Source organism: Anomalospiza imberbis, chromosome 3, assembly GCF_031753505.1.
Source record: "Anomalospiza imberbis isolate Cuckoo-Finch-1a 21T00152 chromosome 3, ASM3175350v1, whole genome shotgun sequence".
NCBI classification, from domain to species: Eukaryota; Metazoa; Chordata; class Aves; order Passeriformes; family Viduidae; genus Anomalospiza; species Anomalospiza imberbis.
Genome location: NC_089683.1, coordinates 69,310,778 through 69,324,987, shown reverse-complemented (window position 1 = coordinate 69,324,987; position 14,210 = coordinate 69,310,778). Strand labels below are relative to the sequence as shown.

The 14,210-nt window shown below is 34.3% G+C and overlaps 1 protein-coding gene across 7 annotated transcripts in view; it reads left to right on the top strand.

Moving 5' to 3' along the window:
• RYR2 (ryanodine receptor 2) overlaps positions 1–13,843 on the top strand; it is a 377,495-nt gene extending 363,652 nt beyond the window's left edge. For all 7 annotated transcript variants that reach the window (XM_068184981.1, XM_068184983.1, XM_068184978.1 and 4 more), the window contains 8 exons: positions 1,635–1,695; positions 2,991–3,137; positions 4,019–4,153; positions 6,464–6,620; positions 8,398–8,462; positions 9,207–9,307; positions 10,785–10,836; positions 12,548–13,843. In XM_068184981.1, the coding sequence (XP_068041082.1) occupies positions 1,635–1,695; positions 2,991–3,137; positions 4,019–4,153; positions 6,464–6,620; positions 8,398–8,462; positions 9,207–9,307; positions 10,785–10,836; positions 12,548–12,643 (814 nt within the window). In that variant the 3' untranslated portion in view covers positions 12,644–13,843. The remainder of the gene's footprint in view (positions 1–1,634; positions 1,696–2,990; positions 3,138–4,018; positions 4,154–6,463; positions 6,621–8,397; positions 8,463–9,206; positions 9,308–10,784; positions 10,837–12,547) is intronic.
• Positions 13,844–14,210: the final 367 nt, after the last annotated feature.

Below are 14,210 nucleotides of genomic sequence, written 5' to 3'. Positions count from 1 at the left end.
AGAAGAGGCTGATAAGGCTTAAGCATCTGCAGCAAGCTTTGACATAAGGCTAATTTGGAAAATAAGCAGGGCTTCTGTCAAATGCTCACATGGTAGAAGAATTCTTCCACTTTCAGGAATAGAAAAATGGTAAATTTCTCCTGGAAGATCTGAAGGTTTTGTTGGTTGGTGAGAAATTAAACCACAACCTAAATGTGAAATGTACAAACAATGAATGCAGTTGGCCTCAGAATGTGGAAGAATTTAAATGGTCTTGTTCTCCCTTGCCGTAAGAAACAATAATCTGAGTTTTCAAAATATTCTGGAGTGGGTAATGTAGTAATATTTTGTAATCTAGTAATTTAGTAATGTAGTATCTCAGAGATGCTACCTTTTTAGTAATGTGGTATGTCAGAGAACAGGATTGTTCCTGGAAAGCTAGGAGACCTTTTCCTCAAGTGGCAGTATATCTCTTGCCCATAATGGCTTGTGAAAAAGTAAGGACTTTTATTTGCAGTAGCTTTTACACCTGAAGTCTCAAGATTTATACTTGCTATGATGACACTACAGAACTTATAAAAGTGTGGATGTGCCTATTTGTCTAAGTAGAAGTGTATATCTGCAGGTGGGTAGGGGCTTCAGCTGTTGTGGTTCAGAGGCAGGCACAGTCACTGTTAATGTCCAAATTCCTATCCTGTTCCTTTGATGCACATATAGGAATCTCGGTTTCAAACCTTTCCCCTTATGGATGCTAATGTAAAATAACTCCTCCCTTGTTTCTTTACTTGGGAACCTTAAACTTAGTGGATTCTTGCAGAGGCTTCATGCAGGATACCTCAAAATAATCTGTTTTGTGCTCTGTCTTCAAAACACACAGAAAGCTGACACACACCCTATAACTCATTGTTTTGTTTTGGTTCAAGGCTCTCTTTTTTGCAATGGTCAAGTGGCACCATTCTTGATGAAGTATCACCTGCTGATGTTGTGCAGTGCCTGGCTCAAAATTTTGACACAGTGTAATAAAAAGGGTATTTCCTACCTAGTTGACAGTTAATAAAGAATGTTTTTTATCTGTTGGGATGCTTTCTATTATAAAAAAAGTAATATTAATAGAAGATTTTCCTAAGTACCTATATCAAAACTCATTAACTGGTAAGAATAATCATATTTTCATTAATGATCTTCCTTATATCTAAATTTGTCTGTCTTTAATGTCATCTAATTGTGTCACTCAAGGTATGCTATAATACTAAGGTAAAGAATTGGCTTTTTAGGGTGCAAATTCAGTTACCTGTTTTGACTAGCTACTTCAAGCTTAGGTGGGTTGCATTAAAAATAAAATAAAATATTTTTTTATCCATGGATTTTAAAATCAGCTTATTTCACTTGTATGCATGAGAATATTTTAGAAATCAATCAGCGTTAGGTCTGATGAATTCAAAATAGTAGTTATGAATTTGATTTTCGCAATTTTTTTGACAGATTCATTCCAGAGTAAAAGTCTGAATTAGAACAAAGTTCTAATGTATTTCAGCTTTCGAAGAAATTGATCAGCTGTTGACTGCTGTTATGTGCCAATGCACTTCCTACACATTATGTTTAATGATTTCCAGTTGTGTCTTGCTATAAAATGCTTTTTTTTATTATTTTTACAGGCTAAATTCCATTGATGTTAAGTATCAGATGTGGAAATTAGGAGTTGTTTTCACTGATAATGTAAGTTTCTCAGTTTATACATATATCTATATATTCATGTTCTAAAATGATCTAAGCACTTGTTAATGCAAAGTGCTTCAATAAGAGGTGTGAAATCCTCTGGATTCTATTTATTTTACTACAAGAAGAAAATCTTGAAAGCTTAAAGAGACATTGTCAAAATATTTTCACAGTTACATTGGTAGTAGTTAATAGAACCTCAGTCAATTCCTGCCCTATTTCTGATATGCTTTATTAGAAGCAATAAGAAAGCACTGCACTGTAGAATTAGAAAACTGACTATATAAATGCTAATTGCTATTCTTCCTCTTGTTCATAAATATTATGAACACTTGAATATTCCTAGAGTGCCATCAGATCAATATAGTTAATGTATCGCAAATTGCTAAATTTGTATCACTGAAACCAATAGTAAGATGTGCCACAGAATGATACAAATTATTTCAATAATTTGAAAAAGGGAGTCTTTAAAAGCAAATAAACAAGGAGAGATAAACAAGAATATTAAAATGCAGTTTAAGTCAGTCATGTGATTTTTCAGTCTTACAATTATTTGTTTGCCTAGTTATTTAATTTACTGGTAAGAAAAATGGTTGGGGAAAAATTATTTTGGAACTAGGACAGATGGAAAATGAAAGTGTAATCTGAAAAAGTGGAAACAGTAAACCTCCATGTCTAGAGACAGCATGATCTGTAAACAGTGTTTGTTTGGGACTAGTATGTTTTTTAAGGGATGGAGTATAATTTCTCTTATAAATACTTGTCTTTAAGTTCAATAAAAATTAATTGATAGAGAATCAGATGAAATTAACATTCGTGTTTATTTGAATAATACTTATATCTTTAAATAGGAATTTTAATAGCTCAAATTAATTATGAAATTCCTTTTGTTGCCTGCACAGTTCTGTAATTGTCATTAAATAACTTTGGTCATTAATATTTTAATGCAATTGTTTAGAAATTGTTTTTAAAAGTAATTTAAATCAGAAATTCTTTTTTTTTGTAGCAACATTTACAAATAAGAGTTTAAGAATTTCAAAATTAGTTTTTGTAGTATAAATTCTGAATTTCTTTATTTTGCCCATATCTTGTTAACTTTGTATTTGAGGATTTAATGTTATTGCATGAATAGAACATTCTCAAGGATATCTAGAAAAATCTCTGTTTAAAAAGAACTGTTTTCTGTTTAAAGAAAAGCAGATTTGAGAAATTTCTACTTTTCCTTATTGTCTTGAATTAAGTTATAGATGAAAGCCATGTATTCTATTTTGAATGTACTTGTTTTTTTCTGTTAGTCTTTCCTTTACCTAGCGTGGTACATGACCATGTCAGTCCTTGGCCATTACAACAATTTTTTCTTTGCTGCTCATCTCCTCGACATTGCAATGGGATTCAAGACATTGCGAACTATCCTGTCATCAGTCACCCACAATGGCAAACAGGTATCAACTGTAATCTCTTTTCAGTGTTTTTACTTAGGAAGTACACAGGAAAGATCACGTCATTACTTGAGTCAGGCGCTCTGCAGGTTGACAACAGAAATGTTCTTTCATCATGAGCTCTACAACTTGAATTGATGACGAGGCTAGACAATGGGATTTGTAAGCAAAAGTATTCTTCCTTCTGAAAATATTCCTGAAGTTTTAGCAAATTACCTGTGAATTAAGGGGTGCATTATTTATAAGGAACTTTGTAGATCTGGGAGCTACACAAGTGAAATATCAATTTACAGGACACTGAAGCTCCCTCCCAGTTGCTTTCCTTTAAGCTCAGAGAAAAATCTGAATGATGCTGCAGTTGAGCAGTGGAGTACTTGTTGCTGCTTTTCTGAGATATTAAAATATTAGGAACAGGGTTCTTTTTATATGTAATTTCATACATGTGAAAACAAAAGTTGCTTTTGTATTAAATTAGTAGATAACTGTATTGTTTCAATTAATTATGCACTAGGGGATAGTAATATTACTATTAGGTAGTGAATTTTCAGATCTTCATCTGATTTTGGAGGTTATATATGATTCTAATCATTGTTTCCTTAAGTATCTATCCATAAGATTTGTCTTTGTAATTATGTTTCTGTGTAATTTGTTTTTGTAATTATTTGATTAAAAAAAAATGAAAAAAAGGAAATACATAATCTTTGCATGAGAATATGCTGATATATTACTCCATATTACAAAAATATATAAAGAGTAAAAGTTTTCCTGCTGCTACTACATACAGTTTATTGTTAGTTTCTTTTATTTTTTTATTTTTTTTTTAAGAAAGGATAAATCACAATCCCATAGTGGTGTTACACCCATTCTGTAATTTTGTCTTCCAGCTTGTCCTAACAGTGGGATTACTGGCAGTAGTGGTATACTTGTATACAGTAGTGGCATTCAATTTTTTCCGCAAGTTCTACAACAAGAGTGAAGACGGTGACATGCCAGACATGAAATGTGATGATATGCTAACAGTAAGTCTTGTTTTGCTTTCTGGTTTTTAGTTGTATTTTTTTTCAAGCTTTTGTGGTTTTGTCCTGATCTTATTAATGGGCATTCATACAGTCATATCATTAGCCAGCAGGCAGGAAAGATTGCACTTGACAACAAAGGGACACATATGATGAACAGCCTCAACAAATAGATAGATCTTGTGTATGCTCAAAAAACTCCTCCATAACGGAGTAGAAGAAATGTGGTACTATGCGTTGCTATAGCTGTTAAAAAATGCAAAACAATTACAAACTGTGAAGCTGAGCTGGCTAAAGGGCAGCACTTCTGAATCTTGAAATTCAACAGGTTGTTCAGGAGGAGGGTCGGTTATAGGCAAGAATTTTCATAAGTAATGCAAATACTTAAACTCTTGTTTAAGCTTTGAAATCCATCAGTTTCTCGTAGCATGAGTTGCCATAGTTATCTTTAATAGGCAGTTCAGTAACTACTGTGTTCAGAGCTGCCTTAAATTATTTTGTACTAAGACAGTGCCAGACTTTGGAGTTATGGGTGGTAGGTAAACCACAAAGAATTTCCAAGATGCATTGCCCTTAATATCTCTCAAAAAACAATCGTGTACAACAGTTAAATGTATTTCAGTGTGCTATGCAATATGAATCTCTTCCAGGGAGTCAACAACATTTAAAAGCCAAATAAATAGATAAACTGTTGAAACAGATTAGTATGTCTATATTTTTTGTCTGGTTTGGGACACTCAGCACACCAAAACCAGATAAACCGGAACACAAACCAGTGAAGGGCTGTTAAATTGTCAGTCACTGGAGCAATTGCTTTGGGAAGAGAGGTGAGGGAACTGGGCTTGTTTGGCTTAGAGAAGATAGAGTCTCAGCGCAGAGGGTGTGTGAGAGGAGTTACCAGAGTCTACAGAAAGATTATTGGGAAGACAAATCCTAACAGGAAGTACATGGCATAAAGGGGACATAAAGGGGAAAAATGTGTTCTGACTGAGGGGAGCCAAACGGATCACGTTGCTCAGAGAGGTTGTTGCAGTTTCCATCCTTAGGAAGTTGTAATGAACTGACTTGGATAAAGCCTAAAACAATTTTTTCTGAGGTTGTAGTGGGCCCTGCTTGGAGCAGAGATCTCATGAAGTGATGTAATCTGACCTGCTCTGTAATTCGCTGACAATACTCATACCACAAGGCTATAATATTGTATGGGAATGAGTTAGAATAAGATATGGTATGCTGTAAAGTCAGGGTAGTGTCTTGTCAAAATACTAAGTCTTGAAATGGGATTTAAAAGAAAATTATTATTCATAACATTTTAGAAATAAAAAACCAAAACCTTTTACATAAGTAACACTACATTCACTCATTAAGTTAATTATTACCTTTTAGTCTTGGAGTATAAACTATCTTTAGAAACTGTTAGATTTTTCAGGCAAGGGTTACTCAGAATTATATGGTACTATATCAATTTCTTACAAAAGGGATTTTGGGGACAGTGTGGTATAGAAATAGAAGAATGGATTTTTTTTTGTATGGTGAGGCTTTGGGAGTTATTGTCATCACTATTTTTTGATAGACGGTGAGAACCCTTGACCTGTAGTTTGCAAAGGTGCTTAAAGGAAAAAAAAACAATTGCATGCTCGAGACCTCTCGAGAGTGATACCATAATTTTGTATTAGAATATAACAAGATAAAACTGGAAATTTTGTATTGTCATCATCCAAGGCAACTGTTCTGATAGATCTATTGTACCACTTTTTATATCATAGTTTCACAGTATTATTCTCAGATATTTTCAATAATCAGCCTGTTATCTGCACAAACATTCACAAAGAAGTTTTGCTTGGTTGCAGGTTTGGTTTTTATTTTTTTATTTTTCTTGGTTTATTTTGGCTAGAGGAGGAGGGTTGTTTATTTTTAAATTTGAATTTGAAACACAAAAAACAGGGAAAATCACTCACTTTTGAGTTGGCAAATTGGAAAAGGAGATGGTTATGGTGGTGGTGATATTTCCTATTTACACTGCTGAAATGATTTTACATGAATCATGGGGTGCTGCTGAGCTTCTGGTAGTTGAACTTTTGATCTTATTGAACTGCTGCGTAATGATAGAACACGAAATATTGCAGCTTCAGCTGCACAGTAGCATTTCCCCTCCATTAGAAATATGCATAATCTCAAAGGAGAGAAAAAGATGGCTTGACATGTCATAGTTCCTAGACCATAGACCAGTTCTACCAATTACTGAATTTGTAACACTGGGTATTTTTGCTTTTAGCTGCAAACAACCTTTGTATCCCTTTGTTTTGTCTTTTCTAGTGCTACATGTTTCATATGTATGTTGGAGTACGTGCAGGAGGAGGCATTGGTGATGAAATAGAAGATCCAGCAGGAGATGAATATGAAATCTATCGGATTATCTTTGACATCACTTTCTTCTTCTTTGTGATTGTCATCCTGCTTGCAATTATCCAAGGTATGCTTTTGTAATCCATAGTGGGACTGAAAGCATTATTTAGCACTACAGAGATCTCAGTGCTGTGGTAATCACAAACCTAAGATTCAGGCAGAACAGCAGGGCAGATCACAAAGGATAGGTTTATATAGAAAATCACACCTAGCTCATGCACTGCTCTTCTGGGTCTCTGTAAAATCAGCAGGCTCTAACTGGATCAATAGAAACAAAATAAATGTTTTGCCCTAGGAATACTGATGTCACTGCAGTTTTTGTCTTTGCCCTTTCTAAAAGCCTCCTATAGAAATCTTGTGGCACAACTTAAAATTGTCCTTCAGTGTAACCCATCCTACATGAGCTTTCATGGACAAAATCAGTACTGCTGTCAGTATTCCCCCTGCCAACATCGTAAGTTCTTGACTATCTGGCAGATCTTCAGATTAGTAATAGTGGTGTGAAAATTGGACCATAGCTTTAAGAGATTAAATCTTTTCTTACACAAAATTGCTGTTTTGTGTGATGCTTCCTTATTTGAACAGTGTATAAGAGTAAAAAAGTGCTTGATATGAAACAGCTTTAGTATAGCCTGGTTAATGACAGTGGAAAGTTAGCTGCCATTAGTTAGCTTTGGAATTTCAGTGAAACTATTTGACTGATAGTGTTTCTCACTATTGTAATCTGGATAGTGGATACCTTATTTTGGCATGTCAAGGATTTTTTTTTATTATGTTTACATTATTATGTTTATTGATACCTCCTGATATACTTAAACCCCTGTTTGTTTTCATACTATACCTTTAAAATATTGTCAAGAATGCCCTAAAGGTAATTTTTTATGAAAGTTCACACAAGTTAACAGAAGTGTATTCTGTTTTAGAAAAATTGACAAACAGTTTTGCTGAGTTCACTTGCTGTCATAAATACTGATACCTCATTGCTTTCTGTCAGCTGACAGCTAACTTAGGATAATTTTGACATCAGTAAGGGTGCTTTCTCCCTCACTACAAGGAGATCCAAGAAGCAACTTTGAGCTTCTGGTAAATTGTTTATTACTCTTACTCAAGCAACAGGGTTTTTTAAAGGGTTTGGGGAGGGTGGAAATTTTTTTATACCCTGAGTGGAGATATCTCATGTGGTTCATTTCTTCATTTTGTGAGTGGCTGAAGAACAGAGTCCTTAACTGTCCAGATTTGGGTACAGGAGTATCAATAGTCATTGTGGAGTTAGTCCTTATTTGTGTTGGAGTAAGTGAAGGGAAGGTTATAAGCAGTTTACAGTGTGAGCCAAAAACCCTGTGATTCTTCTTCTTTCTGTTTCTCCCTCAAATGACCCCTTACTTCTTTCAGAGCTCCAATAGTGGAAACTTTTGCTACATTACAACCATCTTGAGAGAGGATGCATGGAGCTCTTGGCCTCTCTGCATCTGCCATGTAATAAATGTCTCATCTCTGTTAAATGTACAGTGTTTTTTTTTTCTATAGCAGGGCCTTAATCACTGTAAACCCATGTATATCTTAATGTACTAAGTCAAGATTATAGCACTGGGAATAAAACAGAAGTCTGCTTTTCCCATTTTTTAATTCAAAATGGTACTGCCAGACATGCTACTGGTGTTTCTTTGGCTTGCTCTTTTTTCTTCATGGTTTTGTTGCCTTTGGGATGTATATTAGTTTCTAGTATTTCTGCAGAAGATTGTCATTTAATATTCTTTATCAGAGTTATGGTATCCCTGGATTTCCAGATATTCTTTGTCACAATTGTTATTGAACATTAACTATAATTTTAACTTAAACCCTAGGTTTAATTATTGATGCTTTTGGTGAGTTAAGAGATCAGCAAGAGCAAGTTAAGGAAGACATGGAGGTAAGAACATTCAGTTGCTGGACCACACCTATTCTCAGATTTCACAAGTATGTGTTTTCAGTAAAAATACGATTTAGCTAGTGAATAGTTTTTCAAACTAAGAGAAAAATACAGTCCTATGCATGGTCTGATACCATAAAATGTGAATTATAATGAATTGCATGTCTGTGGCTGTTTAAGTCTTTTGGATCTTCAAACTACAGGTTTCTAATGCAGGGTATTAACACTGTCATGTTACATTTCATCTCAGATGTAATTTTCTTTGGTTACTGTATGTGTGAAAGTATCTTGTGCTTTGTGGTTTTCTGTTCTGTCATTGAAGTATATATGTAAGAAGTCAGTAATGTGAACTTGGAGCATATTCAGTTTCAGCTGGACAAGGATTGAGGTAAATATTTGCCATGTGTCACAGTAAGTGCTGCTTAACATTAAAAAAAGTCTACTGTGATCATTGTATACCATTCTGTTTCCTGATACCAGTTCACTTAGAGCTGGCAAAGATTTATTTTTTTAAACAGTAAGAAGGTCTTCTGATGGTAGCTAAGCTTCTATTCAAGTGGTTCTAAGCTTCTATTCAACTGAGGTATCCAGTTTGAATCATTAAAAGAAAAGGCTTTTTGTTCAGTGCATATTATATATGATGTGTTGCCATTTTCAAGAAAATTGTTACTTTTTTTTTGCCTTTTCTGAAAGGAGGGTAGGTGTTGTATGTAGTGTTGAAGTGCTCTGTATTCTTTCTTCTAGACAAAGTGCTTTATCTGTGGAATAGGAAATGACTACTTTGATACAGTGCCTCATGGCTTTGAAACACACACACTACAGGAGCACAACTTGGCCAATTATTTGTGAGTACACTAAAAATGCACTCCTCACTAACTCATGATCCTTGCAGCCTCTGCAGGTACCTGATTACCTCATTTGCATAAGTAATAGTCAATTTGGTTCAGCTTTGATGTGCACTTGTACTTTCTGAATGTATTATTCTGGGGCAGTGACATCAAGGAATTAATTAATTAAGTTTCATATCCTGCTTTCCAGCTTGGTTGTGGCACAAGAAATTTGTATGAGGTGGTAGGTAGAAATGAACTTGGTATATGGCTGCAGAGGCTACATAAATTGTAAAATTGAATGAGGTATATAAGGTACAGAGAAGCAATATGACCTGGCCTGGAGACTGATGGAAAGAGAGAACAAAAAAACTTACATTGAACAAAATATTTTGTGTGGAGTGCTGAGGCTGACTAAGAGAACCAGGGAAAAAGGGAGGTTGGGGAACTGTAAGGGGCAGCTAGAGATGAGAGGGATCAACCAAGGCTTCATGTCCACCTTGGAAAATCCAAGCAGAGCACCAGTGACCACTAAAATAAATAAAGCCAATTATCAAGTCTACAACCACTGTATCATACTGTTCCTCTCATGTATGAAAATCCAATGCCAGAGTGTATTTCATACTAGTGCTATTAGTATGAAGCAGGGGATGGATTGTGTCTTTGTGTTTTTAAACTGGCATTGTATATGCACAAAATAATGAGACTGCAAAGTCAAGCATGGCTACAAAAACCTTCCACCTGAAAAAACAGGTTGTGCAAACAAAATACATTGGAAGCACTATCATATGGGATTTTGCTACTATTTAATAAATACTGAACAAATAGCATACTATAGCATACTTGCTTTAAAGTGCCTTGGCCTGAGGATTTTTTTTTTCTTTTTGTGCATGATCATATTTTATGTTTTTAAATATGTTTGGAGAGAATGTCTCTTATGAGTGAAATTTTGAAATTATCACCCAGTGAATGTCAGCTCAAACCCTCAAGACTAATGTGGTTTTTTTTTTAGATTACAAGTTATTTTCTGCTCATGTTGATCTTACGTACACTACTAAAGTATCCCAAACCTGTAATTCCAGCAACAGAAGTGTCTTAGATATCTTCAGCATTTTTTATTCAGTGTGGGAAGAGGGAAAAAAGAAATTTCCAATGACCATTTTCTGTCTGCTTCCAAGTGGGTTTTCATGGGCAAGAAAATGTAATCTGTTGTAAGTTTCAGATTAGAAAGTTTAGAAAATTTTAACTGAGTTGTTAACTACAGTAAGTCAAACTGATTATCATGCATTTTAATATTCAACTCATTGAACAATGAATGTCAGCAGTGTCAGGAAAGTGTTTAATTTGTCTCAGAATATTATCATAGATAAAAATCTGGAACTAGTACATCCATGAACAGCATTATCACTGTACATTCTAAAGAACATCTATCTCCTTGTGGTTTGCCTAATGTTTCCAAACACTCTATTCATAATAGCTGTTTCTTTGCTTATAGGTTTTTTCTGATGTATCTTATTAACAAAGATGAAACTGAGCATACAGGACAGGTAGGTTGAACAACTCTATTAATGTCAGCTGATTCTAAAATAAAAATCATTCAGGCTTGGAAAAACTAAGATTTTTCTGATGGGTAACTGTCGTATGGTGTGGAACCTAACTCTCACTCTTCTAAGCAATTCTGAAGACTTTGGTTGCTTTATGTTAGGGTGTATCAATTCTGAAGCACTTTCTATTCCTTTTTTGGTATCTGAACCTGTTACTTTTAAATTGTTATTTCCACAAAATATAAGTACATACTGTAAACAAAAATGAGAAACAGAATATTGAGGTATTCAGTGGAAGTTACACTCTTCATTTCTCCCTTTTGGTTCTTTTTTTTAATAGTCTTAGTCTTTTATTACTATCATCTGCATATAATCTTCTATGTCTACATTCCTTAATAAGTCCATATGAAAGAACTTGTGCATATATTTAAAATGAAAAATATGTGAACTTCTCTCTGGAGATTTCTACTGTGTTCTTCTTCGCTCTGTCAAACTTCTGGTTTGACAGCCCTCTTCAACTTCCTTTAAGTATATTAAAAGTCACTAAGAAATGTATGACATTTACAGTCTTTTTCTTTCCTAGTGATAGTCTTTCAGCTGACTAAGCAAATGTTTCTGTGTTGCAGATCAAAACACAAAAGAACTGAATAGTATCACATATGTAACCCTACACACTTGGGTCAGAAGGATGATTTGCTATAAAGCTATATAGCTTACTCTTTCTGAACTCTGACATGTCTGCTGTAATCATCTTCTTTGCATAAATCTCAGCCTTGTCCAGTACAAGATTTTATGTGTTTGTTTTGCTGTTTTTGAGCATCCATTTATCATTTGAGAATTTCATACTAACTGGGATTTTTGAAGTCTTTTTTTATACGCACTTTCTGTTTTCTTGGCAGTGTGTCCTACTGTATTCCCTGAAGACAGATATCTACCAACTATTCCATTTTGATACTGTGATAGTGATAGGTGATAGTTTGAACATTGAGAGTACTTCATACTACATAACTTCTAGGAACATGCTTCAGTGATAAACTTGGCACTAGTTTATGGTTGGATTCAATGATCTAAAAGGTCTTTTCCAACCTAAATAATTCTATGGTTCTATAACTGGTGTAATATACGTTGTTTCTACCATGAAATTTTCATAATCAAAACCACATTTAAGTGGTATCATTAAAATAGAAATAAACTGACATATTCTTTATTATTCTTTGGAATGTCTCCAGACAGAACCCTACCCAACAAATAATCAGAAAGGAAGAAATACCAAATGCCACTGACTGAAAATACTGACCGTAAAGGTCATTTTGGTTTACCTATTGTTTGTAGACATGTTTTGAAACGACTGATGCAGAAATTAAATCAATTCAATCAAATTTCTATGACAGAAAATATTCTGCTTACTCTGCTATCTGTCTTGTGGCCAGCTTTAATTGAGGTTTGCAGTGCTCCTTGATGTGCAAAAAGAACTCAACTACCTGGTTCTCTTCTGTGCATTTCTATAGGGCTTTTTGACCAGGTGACAAAAACCTAAAAGCTATTCTAAATGAATCAAAATCATTAACATGATTTTTCAGATTGATGTTCGACAACCTTGCATGCAGAGAATTAAAAAAATTGAAGTGATATATAAGTAAAAGAGGAAAAAAAAGTAATGGTTGATGGTTTCTCATTAAATCAAGTTAAATAATCTAAACTGTGTTTCTTTCAGGAATCATATGTATGGAAAATGTATCAAGAACGGTGCTGGGAGTTTTTCCCCGCTGGTGATTGCTTCCGAAAACAATATGAAGACCAGCTCAACTAAGCAAAAATGAGGATTTCTGGACATAAATGTCCATGTATTTCCCAGCTCTTTTTGGAATGTCTAAAAGATTTCTTAAATCCCCAAAGCTGTGTGCATTTTGGAGCACCAAAGCTCTGTTTTTAATGACCCAACTGCGCTTTTATTTTCTTGTGTATTTGCTTTGAGAACACTGGAGTAAAGAACAGTGAAAAAATACAGCAACTTTGGAACCAAACCAACCACTTGCACAGACAAAAGATGTCCCTATACATAACATGCACACACATTAGAGACTTGAGACAGCTTATTTTTGAAACTGCCAGATGATACCCTTGTCTAAAAGATCACACATGGGGTGACATGGTAGCAACACTCATTTGGTCTGTTTATTTCATCATCCTGGAAGGAACTATATATAGTTCACAGAGCACCATAAAGGATTGTTGTGGACACTAAGTTGTGGGGAAATAGTGCCTTACTATATGTGGGTTGAGCTATGCAGAAGATGAGTGCATGATGACATAATTTTTTTTTTCCTTTATGTCTTCCCTTCCAATTTAGTATTTATTTTGTGGTTTTGGTGGGTTTGGGAGGAAGGGATTTGATTGTGCACAGCTTTTTAATAAGACTGGAGTGTCTCAGGACAAGATTAGGTTATTCTCATTAAGTTCATTTCACATTTACCTTCCTCTTTAGCTTTTTGCTCTTATTTTGGTAATGCTCTGATACAACACTGCTACTTTATGAAATCTTTGTATGAATACAAGACAGCTGCAAAAAACACTTTAACAAGATATGTTTCATTGCATGTTTATTATGCAAGTTTAAAACAATCAAAAAACAACCTTCAGAAACAAGTTGATCAACATGAAAAAACGTTCACAATAATTATATCCATAGTAATAAAGTGTTGTGGGCTTTATTGTACATCTGGAACAAGTGTCATCAACCAACAATATGAATATATGTTACGAATTTGACAGTAATTTTGATTTCTTTTTTTTTTTCTTTCATTCATTTCTGCCACCTGTGATCGATAGTGGAGTTGAAGATTTTCTTGTTAAATTATTTTTTAAAAGCAAAGCTGAAGCAATATCCATTCAGGGACTCCATCAGTTGCATCACGAAACACCAATGATGTGTACATTACTCCATTTTGAGTCCTTTTCAATTGTAATGCCAATCTTTACAAATAAAAAGAGACATTCAGAATGGAAACAAGCTGGTTTTGGTAGCATTTGAAGTCTTTATCATAGAGTCTTTTTATCAATCCCTAAATTAATTTCAACCACTTCAAACCAGGATTAAGCTACTCTTTCCTTAATAAAAGGTTTTGGTACTGTTTTTGGTCTTTTCTGCTGGACTTCTTCCTGTTCTGTTGCTCTCCCTCATTTCTTTACAGGTCACATTTTTTGTCATTAAAAAAAAATCTGTATTAATATTCAGTTATAACTAAAAAAAATACAATTAAGGGAATAATCACTTAAAATGCTAAGGCTGTACTCTTAAAAGCCAGGCTTTCAGATCTGTGAATTCTGCTGAATTTGGTATCCTATTCACAGTTATGGTAAAATTCTCTCAAACTTTG